General features: G+C 42.1%; 1 protein-coding gene across 2 annotated transcripts in view; it reads right to left on the reverse strand.

Moving 5' to 3' along the window:
* Positions 1 to 16,404, reverse strand: part of PCCB (propionyl-CoA carboxylase subunit beta) — a 72,523-nt gene extending 56,119 nt beyond the window's left edge. Inside the window, exons 1-5 of one of the 2 annotated variants that reach the window (XM_053669341.1) lie at positions 16,182 to 16,404; positions 13,531 to 13,650; positions 12,543 to 12,611; positions 7,260 to 7,316; positions 4,108 to 4,221 (exon numbers count right to left, since the gene is read on the reverse strand). In XM_053669341.1, the coding sequence (XP_053525316.1) occupies positions 4,108 to 4,221; positions 7,260 to 7,316; positions 12,543 to 12,611; positions 13,531 to 13,650; positions 16,182 to 16,364 (543 nt within the window). In that variant the 5' untranslated portion in view covers positions 16,365 to 16,404. The remainder of the gene's footprint in view (positions 1 to 4,107; positions 4,222 to 7,259; positions 7,317 to 12,542; positions 12,612 to 13,530; positions 13,651 to 16,181) is intronic. The other variant, XM_053669342.1, reaches the window with a different exon arrangement.
* Between the last annotated feature and the right edge of the window lie 2,639 nt (positions 16,405 to 19,043).

The raw sequence follows: 19,043 nt of genomic DNA on the forward strand, positions 1-19,043 counted from the left end.
ACATACTTGGGTTGTGGATTTGACTTAAAAACAAAACAAAACATACTCACTCTTCAGTATCTGCCCAAGAGTAATGAAAACATATGTTCACACAAATAGTTATACACAAATATTCACAGTGGCATTTTTGTTTGAAAAGTACAATGATTGTATTGTATAAATTTTTAATCATACATATTCTTGAATAAATAATAACAAAGTATACAATTATTATGCAACTGTCCATAGAGATCTGGTATGTCTCCTTCATAGTAACAGTTACACATTTTCTACCCTGCCAGCCTCCTCATCCCAAAGCCCCTTTTTAATTTATAGTTTATAGTATCTGATTCTTGCTTTATTGTTCATACCATCAACTTTTGAGTTCATCTTCTTGTCCAGTAACTTATAAAACATTCTTTATTTTACTTTTGCCCCCCACCTGACCAGCACTAGGTAGGTAATCTGCCTGATGGACCGCTGCCACCCCGTAAAGCAAACATAATCAATCTGCCTTCCGGCCTAGTACAACATTCTTGTTCCTGCTTTCTAATGCCCATGAAAGTTTCCATTTTGTACAACTCCTTGCAATTCTTTTCTTTTCACTACTGAATTCTACCAAATATTTATACTTTTTATTCCCCTTCACCTTTTCCACCCATTCCCCAACCCCCGCTTCACTCTGGTAACCATCATTTTTTTTCTCTTCTTAGATATCTGTTTTGCTTTGTTTGTTCATTTGTTTTACTTTTTAGATTCCACATATGAGATTATATGGTGTTTGTCTTTCTTTATCTGATTTATCCCACTTAGCATAGTAGCCTCTAGGTCCATCCATGTTGTCACATGGCAAAATTTCATTCTTTTCAATACAATATTCCATTGTATGTATGTGTGTGTATGTGTGTGTATAAATATATGCATTTCTCATATACGTTTTATGCATTCATCTATCAATGAACACCTAGGTTGCTTTCGTATCTTGGCTGTTGTAAATAATGCTGCAATAAACACAGAGGTGCATGCATCTTTTCGAATTAGTGTTTTCATTTTCTTCAGATATATTACCAGAAATGGAACTGCTGGGTCATATGGTAGTTCTATTTTTAAGTTTTTGAGGAATCTCCATACCGTTTTCCATAGTGACTACAACAGTTTACAATCCCACCAACAGTGCATGAGGGTTCCCTTTTCTTCACATCATTGCCAACACTCACTATTTGTTGAATTCTTAATAATAGCCATTCTGAAGGTATGAAGTGGTCTCATTGTGGTTTTGATTTTCATTTCCCAAAAATTATCATATCCATATAACAGACTATCATTCATCAATAAGAAGGAATGAACCGCTGGTACAGAGTATAATGTGACTGAACTTCAACAAACACTGTGCGAAGTGAAGAGTCAGATGCAGAAACTGGAGAGAGTGAGCTGACAGTGGTTGCCTTCGGCGGGGCAGGTACTGACTGCAAAGAGGCAGGAGGGGTCTTTTTGGAAGGAAAGGTTCTGAAACTGGGTTGTGGCAATGATTACAACTCTATAAATTTATTAAAAATCATTGAACTGTATTCTTACAACAGATTGATTTTTATGGTATATATTGGGTTAGCCAAAAAATTAGTCTAGTTTTTTTCATAAAATAAAAGACACATTTTTCACCAATAACTTCATTGATTTGGATATTTTGAGTATGTTGGTTATCTCCCACATGGTATAACACTGATTGTTCTCAATTAATGTCTCAATTTGATTGCTGTCAACTTCAACTGGCCTACAGGACCGTGGAGTATGGTCAAGCATGAAATCTCCAGATAAAACTTCACAAACTATTTTTTTAAGATTCTATTTATTTATTTTTAGAGAGAGGGGAAGGGAGGAAGAGAGGGAGAGAAACATCAATGTGCGAGAGATACACTTATCTGTCGCCTCTCAAATACCCACAGCTGGGGACTCAGCCTGCAACCCAGGCATGTGCCCAGACTGGGAATTGAACCGACGACCTATCAGTTCACAGGCTGGCACTCAATCCACTGAGTCACACCAGCCAGGGCACAAAATCACTTTTGACACATTTAATCAGTCGGTTAATTCTCCATATACTGCACAAATCTTTTTTTGCATTTCAGTTGCGTTTTTACCTTTCTTGAAATAATAAAGCATGATATGCCAAAAATGTTGAGTATTTTCTATATTAAAATGGCTTCACAAAAATTCACCAATTTTGATAAGATTTTTTATATGCACACTGATATGACAGCTGTCACATTACAATTTAACAAAATAGTTTTGAATGAAATTAAAGACAACTAAGAGCCATCTTACAGAAACAAACAAACCAACTCTTTGGCCAACCCAATAAATTATACCTCAATAAAGCTGTTTTAAAAAAAATGTCAAGGTCATGAAGAACCAAAAAAAAAAAAACAACTAAGGAACTGCTCCAGATTAAAGGAGATTAAAGAGATATGACAATTAGTGGCAGCAGTACTTAATACTGGACTGGATCCTAGCCAGTGAGGGAAAAATAGCTGTAGTGAGCTTTATTAGGGTCATTTGATGAAAGCTGAATAAGGACCATGGATAAGAATAATACTGATGAATCAATGTTAAGTTTCCTGATTTTTATTATTATACCCTGATTTTACAGGAGAATGTCCTTTCTTAGGAAACACACAATGAAGGTTTTAATAAATAAAGGAAGCACAATCTCCAGTTTATTCTCAAATGTTTCAGAAAAATATAACATGTAAATATGTACATATGGAGAGAGAATGATAGAGCAAATGGGCAAAATGTAAATAACTAATAAATCGAGGTAAGGAACATATGGGAATGCTTCATACTATTTTTGCAATTTTTCTGTAATGTTTGAAATGATATCAAAATAAGGTTACAAGAAATAATAAAAATAACAGTACAGGCGGGAAGAAGTGGGTGGAGGTGTAGATATGACAAGCAGCACTAGCAAGCAGTTAATTAAGCAATGTGGATCTTAAAGTTGCTAAAGCCTAACCCCTGGGGGTGGGGGAAAAAACGCCAACTGCCCCAGATAAGTTAAACTAGATGATATTCTAAAATGTGGCGGTTTACTGCCACTTCTCTGAGGGCCACTCTAGCCTTCCTTCATTCTAACACAGGCACGACTTCCGGACTAGGGGCCAAAGTAGGCCTTCCAGCCCTAAACTGTTCTAGCCAAGCCACCCAAAAAACTAATTCTCCCCAGAGGGTTATCCCAGAAGTTCAAGTTTAAAGATTAAAAAGTAGGTTTAAGATCTACACAGTGGCTTCTCAACTAACACAAGTGCTCCTGCAACTAGCAGAATATCTTACACAAAATAAACACACATTTTTCTCACTGATCATAAAGGGCAATAGCCAAGGATAAAAACTCCCATAAGCCCGCAGGCCAGGGATGATGAACATCTGCCCTGATTATGAACAATGTCTGCCTGTCTCCTTCCTTCCTTCTCCCTCTTTCCTCCCCCTCCCTGGAAATGCTGATCTGTCCCTTTTCTCAAGTTTCCATCTGGCAGTATCTCTCCCCTCTTCCCAATCTCCCTTAATACATCTCTCACAGTTTACTTCCTACTATAAAAAACGCATTTATTTCTGCATTTCTTTTCATTTCTTTCCCTTTAATTTAGTCGTGCATGCCTGAAATGATGTTTGCCAAATATTTCTGAGTAGTAGGATTTGGGGTGATTTCTTTCTTCTTTGTATTACAGCTTAAACTTTGTATAATGACCTTGTATTTTAAGCAAAAAATAAAAAGCACTGCACTTTTTAAATTTCTAATACGAGCAAATCAGTTCATTTGAACCTTTTATATTCTCTCACCCTTGCTTTTGAAAAAATATATATATTTAAGCAACTTTCCCTTATGATTGATTCTGAATTTTGTTTTTCCCTATGAGTAGCTCTCTATGGAAAAATTAAAAACCTCCCTACATACTCTCTCTTGCTTTTCATCCACCTTTCACGCCACTGCTGGTGACGCAGGAAGCAGCCACAGAACAGACACAATGGTGCAGAGGACAATGAAATATAGGAAAGCTCGATCAGGACACAGCTGAGAGAACTGAGCCCTGCGTTTTTTTATTTTCTATTCTCTACTGACAGGTTTCTCACCAGAAAGATGTCTGCATAACCAGCCAAAGACTCTACTCCCTCTTGGATCCGTGCTCCCCCAGAGTCATTCAGTCCAATCACTGGAGCCCCCACCATCATGGCCTGGTCCATGATCTGAGACAGCAGAGAAATCTTTTGTGAGACAAATGATCCTGTTATCAACAACAGCATTTACAAAGCACCACTGTGTTTTCTGGACAATGTTCTGAGAGCACTTTTCAAAAACAGAGTAGCACTGGCTCTATTCCCCATGATGACTGGGTAGATTCATAGAAGATAGAGAACCAGATATTTAAAGGGCTAAAGACCCCCAAACATGCAAGAGCCAAAGTACTTCCCCTTGACAGAGGATAAGACTGCTCATGGCAACCATTTCCAGAGCAAGAGGCCCAGGCTGTGGCCATGTCCCACATGACATTTCAGTCAGTGATGGACCACATACACAACCATGAGATTATAATGAAGCTGAAAAATTCCTATTGCCTAGTGATGTCATCATTTTCTTAATTTGATAGTACAATGCATTGTGTGTTTGTGGTGACCCGGTGTAAACAAACCTACTCAGCTGCCAGTCCTATAAACGTATAGCACGTACGATACATAATATTTGATAATGAATGACTATGTCACTGACTTATGCATTTACTATACTACACCTATTATTTTAGAGTGTACTCTTATTTTTTAAAGAGTTTGCTATAAAACAGTGTTTTGTTACATCTTGTGCTTACTGCATCTCTTGATTATACCATTTTCTCTTATGCTTGGTTTAATCTCATGTTGTTTTGTATAGTAACATGTTGTGCAGACCTGTAGTCTGGGGGCAATAGGCTATACCATACAGCACAAGTGACAAACACAAGGCCCGCAGGCCAAATCCAGCCCTCCACCTTGTTTTATCTGGCCCAGCACCTTGTTTCTACCCAGCAGCAACGCTGAGCTCCTTGCCCCTAGTTAAGGAGTAGTTACATTTTTTAGGCATTTTTAAAATTTTATTGATTATGCCATTACAGTTGTTCTATTCCCCCCCTTCATTCACCTCCACCCGGCACCCCCCCACCCCCACCATTCCCCCTCTTTAGTTTATGACCATGTGTCTCAAGTTCTTTAGGTTCTATATTTCCCCTACTATTCTTGCCCCCTATCTATTTTCTACCTGTCTATGCTACTTATTTTCTGTACCTTCTCCCCCCTTCTCCTCCTCCCACTCCCCTGTTGCTAACCCTCCATGAGATCTTCATTTCTGTGGTTCTGCTCCTGATTTAGCTGTCCTTTTAGTTTGCTTTTGTTTTAGGTGTGGTTGTTCATAACTCTGAGTTTGCTGTCCTTTCACTGTTCATCTTTTTTATCTTCTTTTTCTTAGGTAAGTCCCTTCAACATTTCATATAATAAGGGCTTGGTGATGATGAACTCCTTGAATTTGATCTTATCTGAGAAGCACTTTATCTGCCCTTCCATTCTAAATGAAAGTTTTTCTGGATAGAGTAATCTTGGTTGTAGGTCTTTGGATTTCATGACTTGGAATACCTCTTTCCAGCCCCTTCATGCCTGTAAGGTCTCTTTTGATAAATCCGCCAGCTGCTGGCCTCACCCCTCTTACCGGTCAGGCTGAAGAATTTGTTGTTATCAGACTTCCGAAAAGTTCAATTTTCTGTGTTCTGGCTGTGTTTTCTGTTGCTAATATTTTATTGTCTCTAAACTTGGTTGTGTGAGAAAGCACGGCGTCTCCACCTATGCCTCCATCTTGGTGGAAGTCCCCAAGGAGTAGTTACATTTATACAGTCCTAAAATTACATTTGGCCGTTTGAAGGTAACCGCTAGGTTGATGTGGCCCCCAGTGAAAATGAGTTTGACACTCCTGCCATATAGCCGAGGTGTGTAGTAGGCTATAACATCAAGATTTGCGTAAGTACACTCTGATGTTTGCCCAGCAATAAAGTCCCCAAATAATGCACTTCTCAGAACATACCCCTATTGTTAAGTGGCATGTGACTGTAATATATTTTTTGGCAGCCAGTTTTATTCCCAGTTACTCTTTTAAAAGAACAGATAGCAGATGGAATGGCAAAGAAGTATTTTCATGCAAGTAAATGTGGACCCATCTGTTAACCTGAGGCCAGGCCCAGGCCTGCTTTTATTTCCGAGATGGATTTTCCTCATGGGTCAATAGTTAACAGTATAATGAGCAATATTCCTAATGGCCACTGACAGTTTACAAAGCACTTTCACTTCCATTATCTCATTTAATAATCATAACAGAAGCAGTAATAGGGAAAAATTAGAAGGTTTAAAAGATAAGTGATTGGCTCAAGGTCTCAGGAGTAATAAATGACAGGACCATGTTGAAAATCCAGGTGTTTCATTACACAGGAAAGCCCTGCCTTGCTACTAATAGTCAACTCTACTTTTAACCCCAAAATTCTCCAAATACAACCTCCACTCTTATTCATCTCCAGAGCATCTCATCTCTAGCAGTGTTATTATATTTAATAATCCTTTCACTGCTCCTTATCTTTTAGCACCTAGATGCCCCACAGAGACCATGGGTTCTTTACCTGGGGTCCTCAGAACCCCAAAGTATCTGTGAATAGATTTTAGGGAGTCCATGAACTTGGATGAGAAAAAATTTACATCTTTATCTTTATTAATCCGATCTTTAGTACTTCCTTCAATTATGGACATAGGCAAAAAAAAAACCCCACATAAGTATTAGAAGTACCTGTGACTTGTCATTATTAGCAGCCATAGATATTTCTGTGTCATATTAAAGTTGTTGCAAATATCATGTAATATAATTTTCATGCATGCCTATTTGAAATTATAGCACTTGAGATCCACTGCCAAGTCTTATATTTAATGCATTAATAAAAAAGCACATCTATTACAAGTGTAATTTTTAAAAATATGTTTAATCCTTTGTAGTCCTGCCTATTTTATTTTAAGCATGTAAAAAAAAAAAAAATGAGAGTCCAGGCTTCACCAGCCTGCTAAAGAGATCCATAGAACAAAAAATGTTAAAAACTCCTGTCCTATACTGAAGGCACCACTTCTTATGTACCTCTACCCGACCTGCACATACTTAGCTCAGTGTCTTTCACCCCAAACCAACATGCACTATGTAACTGGGTGCATTGTTACTATTAAATACTTACTTTGCAGATCTTTTGGGCATGTGCTCCCGACAGACTGCCTCCAAAAACTGTAAAATCCTAAAAAGAAAACAAATCAAGAAATAAAATATAACTAGCCAGAGATGAAGAGCCAATAGGAGGAGGAAACAGAAAATTCATAAGCAGCTTTGGCTGGGTAGCTCAATTAATTAGAACCCAGGTTGCGGGTTCCATCCCAGGCCAGGGCACATACAAGAATCACCCAATGATGCATAAATAAGTGAACAACAAATTGACATTTCTCTCTACCTCTCTCTCTCTCTTCTCTCTGTAAAATCAATCAATAATTTTTTTAATTCATAAAGATTTAAAGTATTTTTAGAAGTTAAAAAAATGTTAAGTCTGATTTTATAAATTATTCCACAGAATAATGAATATCTTAAAGGAAGTTTATGTATTGTCAAGAGCAAAAGATCTAGTCTTTGCTCTACAAAATAATTTGTAGCTCAGAAGGAAATGAAAATTTTTCATGCAAACTACAAAAACCAGATTGTATGGATGTCGAACAGTCAGGCATTACCATAACTAGGAAACACTTGCTGTTTTGACAAAGGAGGTGAAAAATATATCAAAGCCCTCACTACTTCCTCTTGCTTATGGATTTTCATTACCTTCCGATGTGAAAAGATTGTTGTAGAAATGACCTCCTTCCTAAACCGCCCACCACCCCTACCCTTGCCAAAGAAAGTGGGGAATTAAAAACGGGTTCAGCGCATGAGGGCAAAACAAGGGAGAGGAAACAACAGACGAGAAACTGAACAAATCTGAGGAGAATTACAAGTATAAGAATAACCAACTTGAAGCAAATAGAAACCTATACACCTGCAGAGTGATAAACAGAAGGAAAGAATAATCCAGGGGAGACTTCCGCCAAGATGGAGGTATAGGTGAATGTGCCGTGCCTTCTCACACAACCAAGTTTAGGGACAACTAAATATGAGCATCAGAAAACACAACCAGAACACGGAAAATTGAACTTTTCGGAAGTCCGGTAACAACAAATTCCTCAGCCCGACCGGTAAGGGGCGAAACCGGCATCTCGTGAGGGGTTGCACAGGACTCCGGTCGGACGGACCCAGGCGTGGAATCCAGACGCGCGAATCCAGACGCACGGGTTCCAAACCCAGGATTGGACCTAGTGAGCGACCGAGCAACCCACGGGTGAGCGACTGCTGAGGAGACAGTGGGGAGGTGGTGCTGCGTGTTGACTGCGGTTGCCTATCTGTGGGCGAGCGGACAGGCGAGGGAGTGGGCGCTTGGACCGGGCCCGGCGGTCCCCGTGGCTTGGGGCAGTAGAGGGCGCCGCCATATCCCTGCTCTGACCACGCCCCCACATACAGCGTCACAACCCAGCGACCTGGGAGTCCAAGGCGCCGCTTCTCACATTTAAAGGGCCAGAACAGACCAAAAATGTCGCAGGAAGACCTCAGAGCCCCAGAGATAAATCTAAGCGACGAAGAAATAGCAAAACTCTCAGACGCACAGTTTAAAACACTGGTCATCAGGTTCCTAACAGATCTGGTTGATTATAGCCACAAATTAGAGAAACATATGAAGGCTAAACTAAGGGAAATGAATGGAATTCCACAGAAAACCCATAGAGATGAAAAGGAAACTGGGACTCAAATCAATGAAGTGGCCCAGAAGAAAGCAAATAATGGCCAAACAGAAAAGAGTCAAGGAGCAAGAATTCAAAGAAATGAGGAGAGTCTTAGGAACCTCCAGGACATCTTTAAATGCTCCAATATCTGAATTATAGGGGTACCAGAAGGGGAAAAGACACAACCACCAGTGGAAAAATTATTTGAACAAATAATAAAAGAAAATTTCCCCAATCTGGCAAAGGAAATAGACTTCCAAGAAATCCAAGAAGCTCAGAGAGTACCAAAAAAGTTGGACTCAAGAAGAAACACACCAAGGCACATCATAATTACATTAGCCAAAATTAAAATGAAGGAGAGAATCCTAGAAGCAGCAAGAGCTAAGGGGACAATCACCTACAAAGGAGTCCCCATCAGACTGTCAGCTGATTTCTCAAAAGAGACCTTACAGGCAAGAAGGGGCTGGAAAGAAATATTCCAAGTCATGAAATCTAAAGACCTACAACCAAGATTGCTCTATCCAGCAAAACTTTCATTTAGAATGGAAGGACAGATAAGGTGCTTCTCAGATAAGATCAAATTCAAGGAGTTCATCATCACCAAGCCCTTATTATATGAAATGTTAAAGGGACTTATCTAAGAAAAAGAAGTTAAAGAAACATGAACAGTGAAAGAACAACAAGCTCACGGTTATTAACAACCACACCTAAAACGAAAGCAAACTAAAAGAACAGCTAGATCAGGAGTGGAAACATAGAAATGAAGATCTCAAGGAGGGTTAGCAACAGGGGAGTGGGAGGAGGAGATGGGGGGAGAAGGTACAGAAAATAAGTAGCATAGACAGTAGATAGAAAATAGATTGGGGGGGCAAGAATAGCATGGGAAATATAGAACCTAAAGGACTTGGGACACATGGACATAAACTAAAGGGGGGTAATGGTGGGGATGGGGGGGCAGGGTGGAGGGGAATGAAGGGGGGAATAGAACAACTGTAACAGCATAATCAATTTTAAAAAATAAATTTTAAAAAAAAGGTTAAAAAAAAAAGAATAATCCAGGAACCCTGGAAAGTGAAGGGGGCGGGGGAGAAAAACAAATTAACTGAAAGTCTGTGTTAGGAGCAGTTAGATCCCACAGGCCTCTCCTTCACTTTGAGAGGAGAAAGGTTTATTCTCTAAAGAAACTTAACCAGGGGCTCTGGACTCACAATGACCAGCAGCAAACAAAGGCAAAAATGAAGCTGAAGACAAGTGAAATTAGGAGCCTGTACACTAAATGATGAACCCACAATGGCCCCTTCTTTCCCCTTACTCCTCTCCCCACAAAACACACCCGCAGCTAATTATCAGGCAAAAGACTGAGGCTGTTTTTCTGGAAAAAACAGAAGCTCCCCAGGAAAGAGGCCAACCAATATTAACATTTGGGGGATCACTACTAAAAAGCTGGCTCATCACTCTCCACCCTCATTATCCTTCGGGGCCCATTTCAAATGCCTCATTTTCCCTAAGACTTTTCTCAGTCCTAGATGTGAGCTTCCCTTGTCCTGAGCCCACAACACCTGCCCAGACCCTCTCTCACCCTGTCTGTAATCACTTCTGTTCTCGCCACTCTCTCTACAAAATGATTAGCTTGTTCAGGGCAGGAACTCGACCTCAGTCATCACCACCCGCTCCCCCACCCCTCCATACTTCATGCACATGAGAGGTGCTCGAAAGTAATAATTTAATAAATTTTTGTATCTACTTAATAGTTAGGAGAACACTGTATCCACAATGCCCAACTTTCTTTATTCTATCATTAATAGTTCCTTCTGGCACTGGCTGGTGTGGCTCCGTTGACTGGTTCCCTGTCAGGGCACATGCCTACATTGCAGGTTCAATTCCCAGTTGGGGCACATATGGGAGGCAGCCAGTCAATGTTTTTCTCTCTCTCTCTCTAAAAATCAATAAACATTTTTTAAAAGACTTTATTTATTTATCTTTAGAGGGGAAGGGAAAGAGAGAAGGAGAGAAATATCAATGTATGGTTGCCTCTCATGCATCCCTGCTGGGAACTGGCCTGCAACCCAGGCATGTGCCCTGACTGGGAATCGAACTGCGATCCTTTGGTTCACAGGCCCACGCTCAATCCACTGAGCTACACCAGCCAGGGCAATAAACATTTTTTTAGAAATAGTTCCTTCTATACAAGTTTTTGCCTATTTCTCATAAATTATACATACACACAAAGACATGATTCCTTCTAGTTAAGCATTTGGTAGACCCATTTAAAACAGTTTTAAAACATTTTGAAGGTAACTCAATTAACAAATGAGTATTGTCTAAATACATTTAAAATTAGCCACATATAATTATTCTACTATCAAATCCAGAAAACGTTTTAGCTTCCTAAACAAGTTCTGTAACTTTAGGTCTAATACTTATAATTATACATATACTTCAACCTCTCAGAAGAAGAGGGAAAAAAATCAAACACAAAATAGCAACTATATGGTTTTTTGTGTTTGTTTTCTGTTGCTGCTGTAACAAATTACCATAAATTCAGTGGCTTGAGACAACATAAATTGATTACCCTATAGTTCTGTAATTTAAAAGTATTACATGGTGTCACTGGGTTAAAAATCAAGACTAGCAGGGAGGGCTGTGCTCCTCCCTGGAGGCTCCAGGGAATAATCTGTTTTTTTGCCTTTTCCAGCTTTTAGACATCTGCATTCCTTCACTCATGACCCACCCCCGCTTCCTCCACCTTCTAAGCCTGTGACAGCAGGTCAAGTCATTCTCACATCGCCTCTGCCTCTCTCTGCCACTTTTAAGGATCCTTGTGATCCTTAAGGGCCCTTGTGATCCTTATACTGGGCCTACCTGGGTAACCCAGGCTACCCTATTTTATTAATTTTAATCCTCACCAAGGATATGTTTTTTTTAAAATTGATTTTAGAGAGAGAGCAAGCAGGGAGGAGAAAGAGAAACACCAATCAGCTGCCTCCCGTACATGCCCCACCCCTGGCCCCCTGGGAAACCTAAAACCTAGGTATGTGCCCTGACCAAGAATTGAACTTTTTAATGCAAGGGACGATATTCCAACCAACTGAGCCACCTGGTCAGAGCCATGCTACTCTATTTTAAGGTCAGCTGATTAGCAACATGAATTCCATGGGCAAGCTTAATTCCCCTTTGCCGTGTCAGGTAACATACTCACAGGCTTCAGGGATTAAGACTTGGACACCTTTGGGGGCCATTATTCTGCCAAATACATTCTACTATGATCTTAGTGTGAAGAAACTGTACCTGTTTTGAGTCAGCCTGATAAAACATGCTTGAACACTTTCGTGAAAGCTCAAAATCAGGGCCTGTGTTTCTGAGAGTCAAGTACCCTCTGCCCAGGCTACATCAAGGTCTCTCAGATCCACACACCCTGCCCAGGACACAGCTGCCCTCCAAACACACAACCAACCTGCCAAGACTTACCTGCTCAGATTCTGTCTCCCTCAGAAAAAACACATAGTATGATACTGTGGACATATGCACTGAAAAAGAAAAAGTAAATCCCTTGTCTGCCCCAAACTGCATGCAAGCTGTCACTCCCCTGGACTATTTTCTTCTCACAGATTTGGCTCCTGGCTCTGCCCTCAAGGAAAGGCCCACCTCCTGGAGTTATAAAATACCTGACTGAAGACATAAACCAATCTTCCGTTGACTCGGCCCCGTCCAGTGACCACACTGTCTCCAGGAAACTACCGGAAAAATAAAATAATAAGATATAAATAAATAAAGGTTAAAATACATATAAGTGTTTCTTATAATAAAGGCAAACCCATCATTTTGCTTGGAATCTTGGCAATCACTGTGTGGCCCATAATGGCCCAAAAGGAGTCAGCTGGTTTGGTGCCAAGTTTACAAATCTTTGGTTACAAACAGTGTATATGCAGAACTGAAAAACTGACCAAAGTGAGTCCAAAGAACTTTGCACACTCATGGAGAACACCCAGTCAAAGGAAGAAGTATCAGTGACTCTGACCTAAAAAAATCCAAGGCATAAACTTAAAGTGTATCAAAGAGGCACAAGTGGTCAGCCTTTAGGCTTTAGTCTCTGGTGACTAGACAGCCAGAACTCAACTAAAAGACTTTCTCAGCCTTTCTTTCCAAGTTTGTCATTTTATACCTGCGAGAACTCTGAACCCACAAACAGAGCCCTGGGAACAGAGCCAGAGTCACACTGCACGAGGTATGAGCAGTCCACTCACATTCCTTCATCTGCAGACAAAGGTAAGTGGAGGCTACAGTAGTGCCGCTTCAGAGGCACTCTTGATTCCAGGGCCCCACAACATGAAAATCTTCCAATGTACCCTGAGTCTCAGAAGGATTGCATTATTCTAGTGCAAGGGTGTCAAACTCATTTCACCAGGGGCCACATCGGCTTCATGGTTGCCTTCAAAGGGCTGAATGTAATATTAGGTACTCCTTAACAGTTAATCGAGAGCTCAGTGCTGCCTCCAGGTAGAAACAAGGTGCTAGGCCAGGTATAACAAGGTGGAGGGCCGGATTTGGCCCACGGGCCTTATGTTTGTCACCTGTGGTCTAGTGGGTAGGCCAGCAGGGCCATAGCAGGAAAAGTACAACTTGGAGGCTCACAACACCATTGGGAACAGATACCTTATTCTTATCAGCAGCCATTCCAAAATCTGCACATCTGTGTTCCACAAACATGTCGCTCTCGACAAAACTGTCAGGGTCCAGCAAGAGACTGATCCGCTCTCTGGCTGTTAGCTTTCCCTAAAATGCAACAAAAATCATTCAGTGATGTCATCACAGACCAAGTCAGTAAGCAAGGAGGGCTCATAGGAGGTCCAGGAGAACTAGTTTTGCCCCTTCACCACATGTGAAAGCTTCTTGTCCACCAACCTGCCCAAGAGACAGGTGTTATGAGTAGACTTCACCTAGTTAGGAAATCAGGGTAGACAGGGTACTTCAGGAGCCACCAACTGTGGAAGGCAAATAAGTAAGTAGAAAGTGGAAAAGGTGGCAAGGAGAAGTGGGGCTAAGGAGACCCTGACCCTGGAACAAGATAACAAGTTCCACACACATTTACTGTAGACCTAAAGAGCATTAATAAAAAGAATGGAGATACAGGAGGCAAAAAACTAAAGCAGGCTCAGTGAAGAGTCTGAGGCTACACCTCTAGATTAACAGGCTTCTTCCTGGGAACTCTACAGAGACTCACATCACTACGGTGCAGGCCCGAGAACACTTCCAGGACTACTTTCTGGTTCTTCTGCTGCCACCATTATAGGCTTCTCCCTACTAACCTACGTTAAGGGCCCTGTTTAGGGACCCGACTCTTGATGATGCTATGATACACAGACAACCCCACAGCAGGGAGTGGCTGAGAAGAAAAGGAGTAGGACAGAGTGCTAAAGAACTCACTTGAGCCCTGACCAAGTGGCTCATTTGGTTGGAGCGTCATCCCATACACCCAAAGGTTGCAGGTTCAATTCCCAGTCAGGGCACATACCTAGGTTGCATGTTTGATTCCCAGTTGGGCTGCATATGAGAGGCGACTGATGGATGTTTTTCTCCCTCCCTCTCTCTAAAATCAATAAGCATATCCTTGGGTAAGGATTTAAATTTTTTAAAAAAAGAACTCACTTGAGAGAAGTAAAAAAAATGCTTCTTAGACAGGGTGAGGTTGGAGCCTTCAACCTATCAAGGGCCTCTATTGCCAAGGCTCCCAAGCCTTTAGATCAAGCCCAATATTCAGGTTCACCATGCCCCCTCTCTTCCAAAAACACCTCAGATTGGCTGTATTTTCTTCCCTTAAGAAGGTAGCCCAAGCCAGTGAGGTAATATTAAAATAGGCAATCCTACACACTGCTGTGTAAAGTAGAAGTTTTGGGGAAAGCAATTTGACAATACATAGATAAGTGTTAAGATATTCACTTTTGACCCAGTAATTCCATTTCTGGGAATCTATCCTAGGGAAGTAGTCCAAAAATATTTTAAAAGGGGGTGAAGTGAGGATTTAAATCGAGTTGGTCTCCTGACTAAATCTGGAAATTGCATCTAAGCCCAGTAGGAACTGCCTACTGGAAAGGACGAGTGATGTTCCAGGGAGAAACTGAGCAAGAGCACCAACAAAAAGAGCCCCGGGGAGCACTGCCTGGGCCTTTCCAGAGGATGATCTAAAATTTCCTCACCCCAGACACAGCCACCCACTTCTGGCACCACACACTATCAACCTAATTTACATCTCATACCCCAAGTCAAAAAGGAACCTGTAGACCTTTGTCAAATGAAAATTATACAACACCTAAATCAACATTGAGTTTAGACTTAAAGGGCTGGTTCAAATCTCCTCACTGAAGATCCCAGCCTTTCACCCTAGTCACCTCCAGTACACTTGTGAGCTGCACCTCAGTGCCCTTCACCTTTAAGAATTTCCCTTCTGCACTGCATCCAGCAAATTGGTCCAGACTCACAAATGTCAGGGACACAAGTCCCAGGCAGCCAACCCATTTGGGCCTCTGTTTCCTCTGCTACTAAATGGCTCACCAAACATGCCCCCGTCACGACCTGGGCGGTGTGTAGCAGTGCTTCAGATGCTCACTCCCTCCAAACATATAAACTAACATAAATACTCCCAGAAAAACCACCTGCTTTGGACCAGGTGGTTTTCCTTAACCAGCAGGTCGATGCACGCTGACACGTTGAGACCCTAAAGGGTTTTAGCTGGTGCTCTGGGGGCAGAGTTCCACAAATACCCTGCATGCACCACACCTTACCCCACCCCAGATTAACGTGAGAGTTTGCCTGTGTTACCTTACCTGCCATATGCCTTGATTTTACTGCTTCCATAATGGAGCAAGAACCATTCTTTCGTGGGGCATGAGAAGAATAGGAAAAATTTTTTAAAATTAAGTGCCTATCATTGCTTCACTATCTCTATTCTAACAACGTGGTTGTTAAGGGAGTATTATTACCATCTTCTGTTTAGAATTAATTGACTCCTAAAGATTAGTAACTTGTCCAAAAGTTTATAGCTGTTAAATGCTAAGCCAGCTGGAGCGCAGCCAGGTCCGTCTAAAATTCCCAAGGTAAAGCAGAAAGTGATAAAACACAAGAGTGCTTTCTTCCAATTATTACTGGACTCCGCGAGTAAGCAACAAGTTCCCCGGGTCAACAATCTCGCCCCCGCCCCTCCCCAGCTTTGTGCGGATTGGTCAGGAGGTCTTGGGCAACCGAGCCCCGCACGTTTTGATAGGTCGCGAACACAGGGGCGGGAAGGGTTCGGTCCCCCCTGGACTTACTCGCTTGTGCTGGGCATCAATGCGGCGCTGGCCCCCTCCCATCAGCGCAGCACGGCGCTTGTCTTCTAGGCGCTGGTTAATGGACACTGGCTTGCTGCACAGGCTTCGGGCAGCGACGCGGAGACCACTCACCACATTTCTGAGCCTAGCTCCAGCCGCCAGCACACGCACTGCCGCCGCCATATTTGCTCTGCCAGCGCGCTCCTGACCAGATCACCCAAATACGCGAGTGCGTCTAGCGTGGAGGTCTGCGCCTGCGCAACGTAGGCCGGCCTAGGGGAGTCTGTGGGCTGGAATGCGGAGTGTGCTTGGGAGGATGGATACTTGAGAGGAAGGCCTCCAGTTCCAGATGACTGGCTGCTCTGCAGCGTCATCCAGAAAATTGGGAGTGGTCCCACGATCTTGTACCCTCCTTGATACGCATAGAAGATGACCATGGTCTTTGCTATTCTCGGGCCCTAGATCTTTAGTTTTTTTCACCCCACTTGCTCCAGAAAATAAGTAAATAATGAATTAACCAACATTTATTGAATGCTGGACCAAGTGTGTGGCTTTAATTACTTGCATTAGCTTATTGTCCTGATTTCACAGATGAGATAAATGAATACAGAGAGGTAGAGTGATTTGAGCAAGACTAAAAGATGTGGTGGAGCCAGAATTCAAACACACATTTATGTGTCACTTAACTGAGTAAGTAACCGCCAGTGAGTGGTTCTCAAAGTGTGGGCCCAGCAGTTTCAGCATAACCCAGGAGGGAGTTGGAAATCTAGTCTTAAAAATTCCCAGAGTCTGCACCAGACCTTCTGAATCGGAAATTAGGGGTGCAGCCAGGAATTTATTTCAGCAGATGACCTCTATTTTTAATGCTTTTGACAATCATTTCTCAGGAAATTTAGAACTGGACTGTTGAGAGCTTGTCCATATATTTCCCCAACAAAAAGGCAGGTCTTCAAGGCAAAAACCAAAATGTGTATTTCACATTTTTAGCCTCAGAAAACTGCTAAAGGTGATCATTATCCGCTCTGAACTCCAGCTCATAACCAGGGCCTTCATAAAGTCTAAACTTTGACCTGGGACTTCAATATTCACGCAGTTCAATTCAGCAAACATTTTTGAGGACCTACTATGTGCTAAGAACTATCTACCAGTACTTACTATGCTTCTAGGAATGGTTCATGTAGCTAATTTAGGGATGCCAAGGGTCCAAAGCCCAGAGTCATGTAATTGGACAAAGCCCACCTGTATCTCCCTGACTGCATAGTGGGAACGGTCGGCTCTGCATTTTGATCTCCGCTTAAGGACAAGGGACTGGCCTGGTAGCACTGGGCAGAATTTGGGCGAAGCTGCACCAGACCTTCTGAATCAGAAATTAGGGGTGCAGCCAGGAGTGTCAAGGAGAGTATCTCTGAGAAGTTAACTACATGCCAGGGAACACGAGCAGTGTTAGCAAAGGCCTGGCACATTCGGGTTCACACAGACACAGTCGTATACCCAGCTTCTGGAGGAACAGTGGTAAATGAAACTAGAAAGTAATAATGGAGTTAAGATTGTAAAGAATTTTACCATGTTTAGAAACTGGGACTTGTCTGGGGCTGGGGGCAGTGGGACTCTTATCCTAAAGCGCTGTGTAGATCCTCTCCAATGGCACATCTCACACGATATTAAGATTGTTAAACTCTCTTCTCAAGTAGATTTCCAAGCTAGAGTACAAGGACCATGGCTGGTTCACTCACCATTGTGGCCCCTGCACTTGGAACAAGTCCCAACACATAGGAGGCCTTCAGAATGTATTTATGGAATTGAATTGAGCTAGCAAATAGGCAATTGCATGTGGTTCTGGAGGTTTTCTACAAATATGCATCTTCTTCTACACCTGTGATACCTGGTTCAGGTATCATCTCCTCAAAGCAGTTTACCCTGATCTCCTCTCTGCTTAGACAAGGCTAAGTATTGGTTCCTCAGGGAAACAAGGATTTTTTTTCTTAATTTTGAAAGCCCAACACAAGAGAGATTCATAAATGACTATACAATGGAACTTAGTGCCCCTCCTATCTAGTTCGTGCCACCTGCCCTTCTTCCCCCTCCTGCCATTTTTCCTCCTCACTGTCCTAGTGCCCTACCTGTAGATATCCATCATAGTTCTGTAGAGCTACAATATTATTCCTCTCCCCTCAGGTGCAAGTCCCAGCCTGGAGTGGGTGGGAGTTAAAGGAGGGTTGAATTATCCAGTAATGGCCCTCTAGAATCTCATGCCCTGAGATGTTTTGCCATTCATAAGACCTCTTCCTGGGTTGCTATGTTTGAGTTTTTCTCCTTTTTGAGACAGGAGTCACTCTGATCTGGCAATTCTATCCTAGTCAGTGACCACTGTCAGAAAGAAGGGGTGCAATGGAAGGAAGAAGTAAATTTTGGAGAGTATGTTGGTCAGGATCTTCCGAGAAGCTACCAAGAGGGGAATTACAGATGAAAGAAATCAATTAGGGGGAACCACCTGGGAAAGTCTGGGAGCACTTAGATTACAATACAAGTCTGACCCCCAGTCAAGGAGACTTGGAAGGAAGTAAGGTATGGCAGCCTCATAGACTACTGTGCTGGCTGAAGGAAAGTTCAGGAAGCTTGTCGAGGAGTCCTGGGCCCACAGTGCGCCTGCTCCAGCTCAGCTGAGAGCAGCCCTTGAGTGGTGTGACCTCCGTGCAAATTTGGCAATGAATTTCAGAGCCAACAGATGGGACTCTGAGGCAATTACAATTAGTGCAATTCAGATGTCTTCTTTCAAAGAGTGTTGGGTGGTTAGGAGTAAAGGGTATGAAACAGAGGAAATTTTGGAAATTGATTGTCATCCATGTGAGGAGAAAGGGTTTT

This window comes from Artibeus jamaicensis, unplaced genomic scaffold (assembly GCF_021234435.1).
Source record: "Artibeus jamaicensis isolate MK-2021 breed Jamaican fruit bat unplaced genomic scaffold, CSHL_Jam_final contig_519, whole genome shotgun sequence".
NCBI lineage: Eukaryota > Metazoa > Chordata > Mammalia > Chiroptera > Phyllostomidae > Artibeus > Artibeus jamaicensis.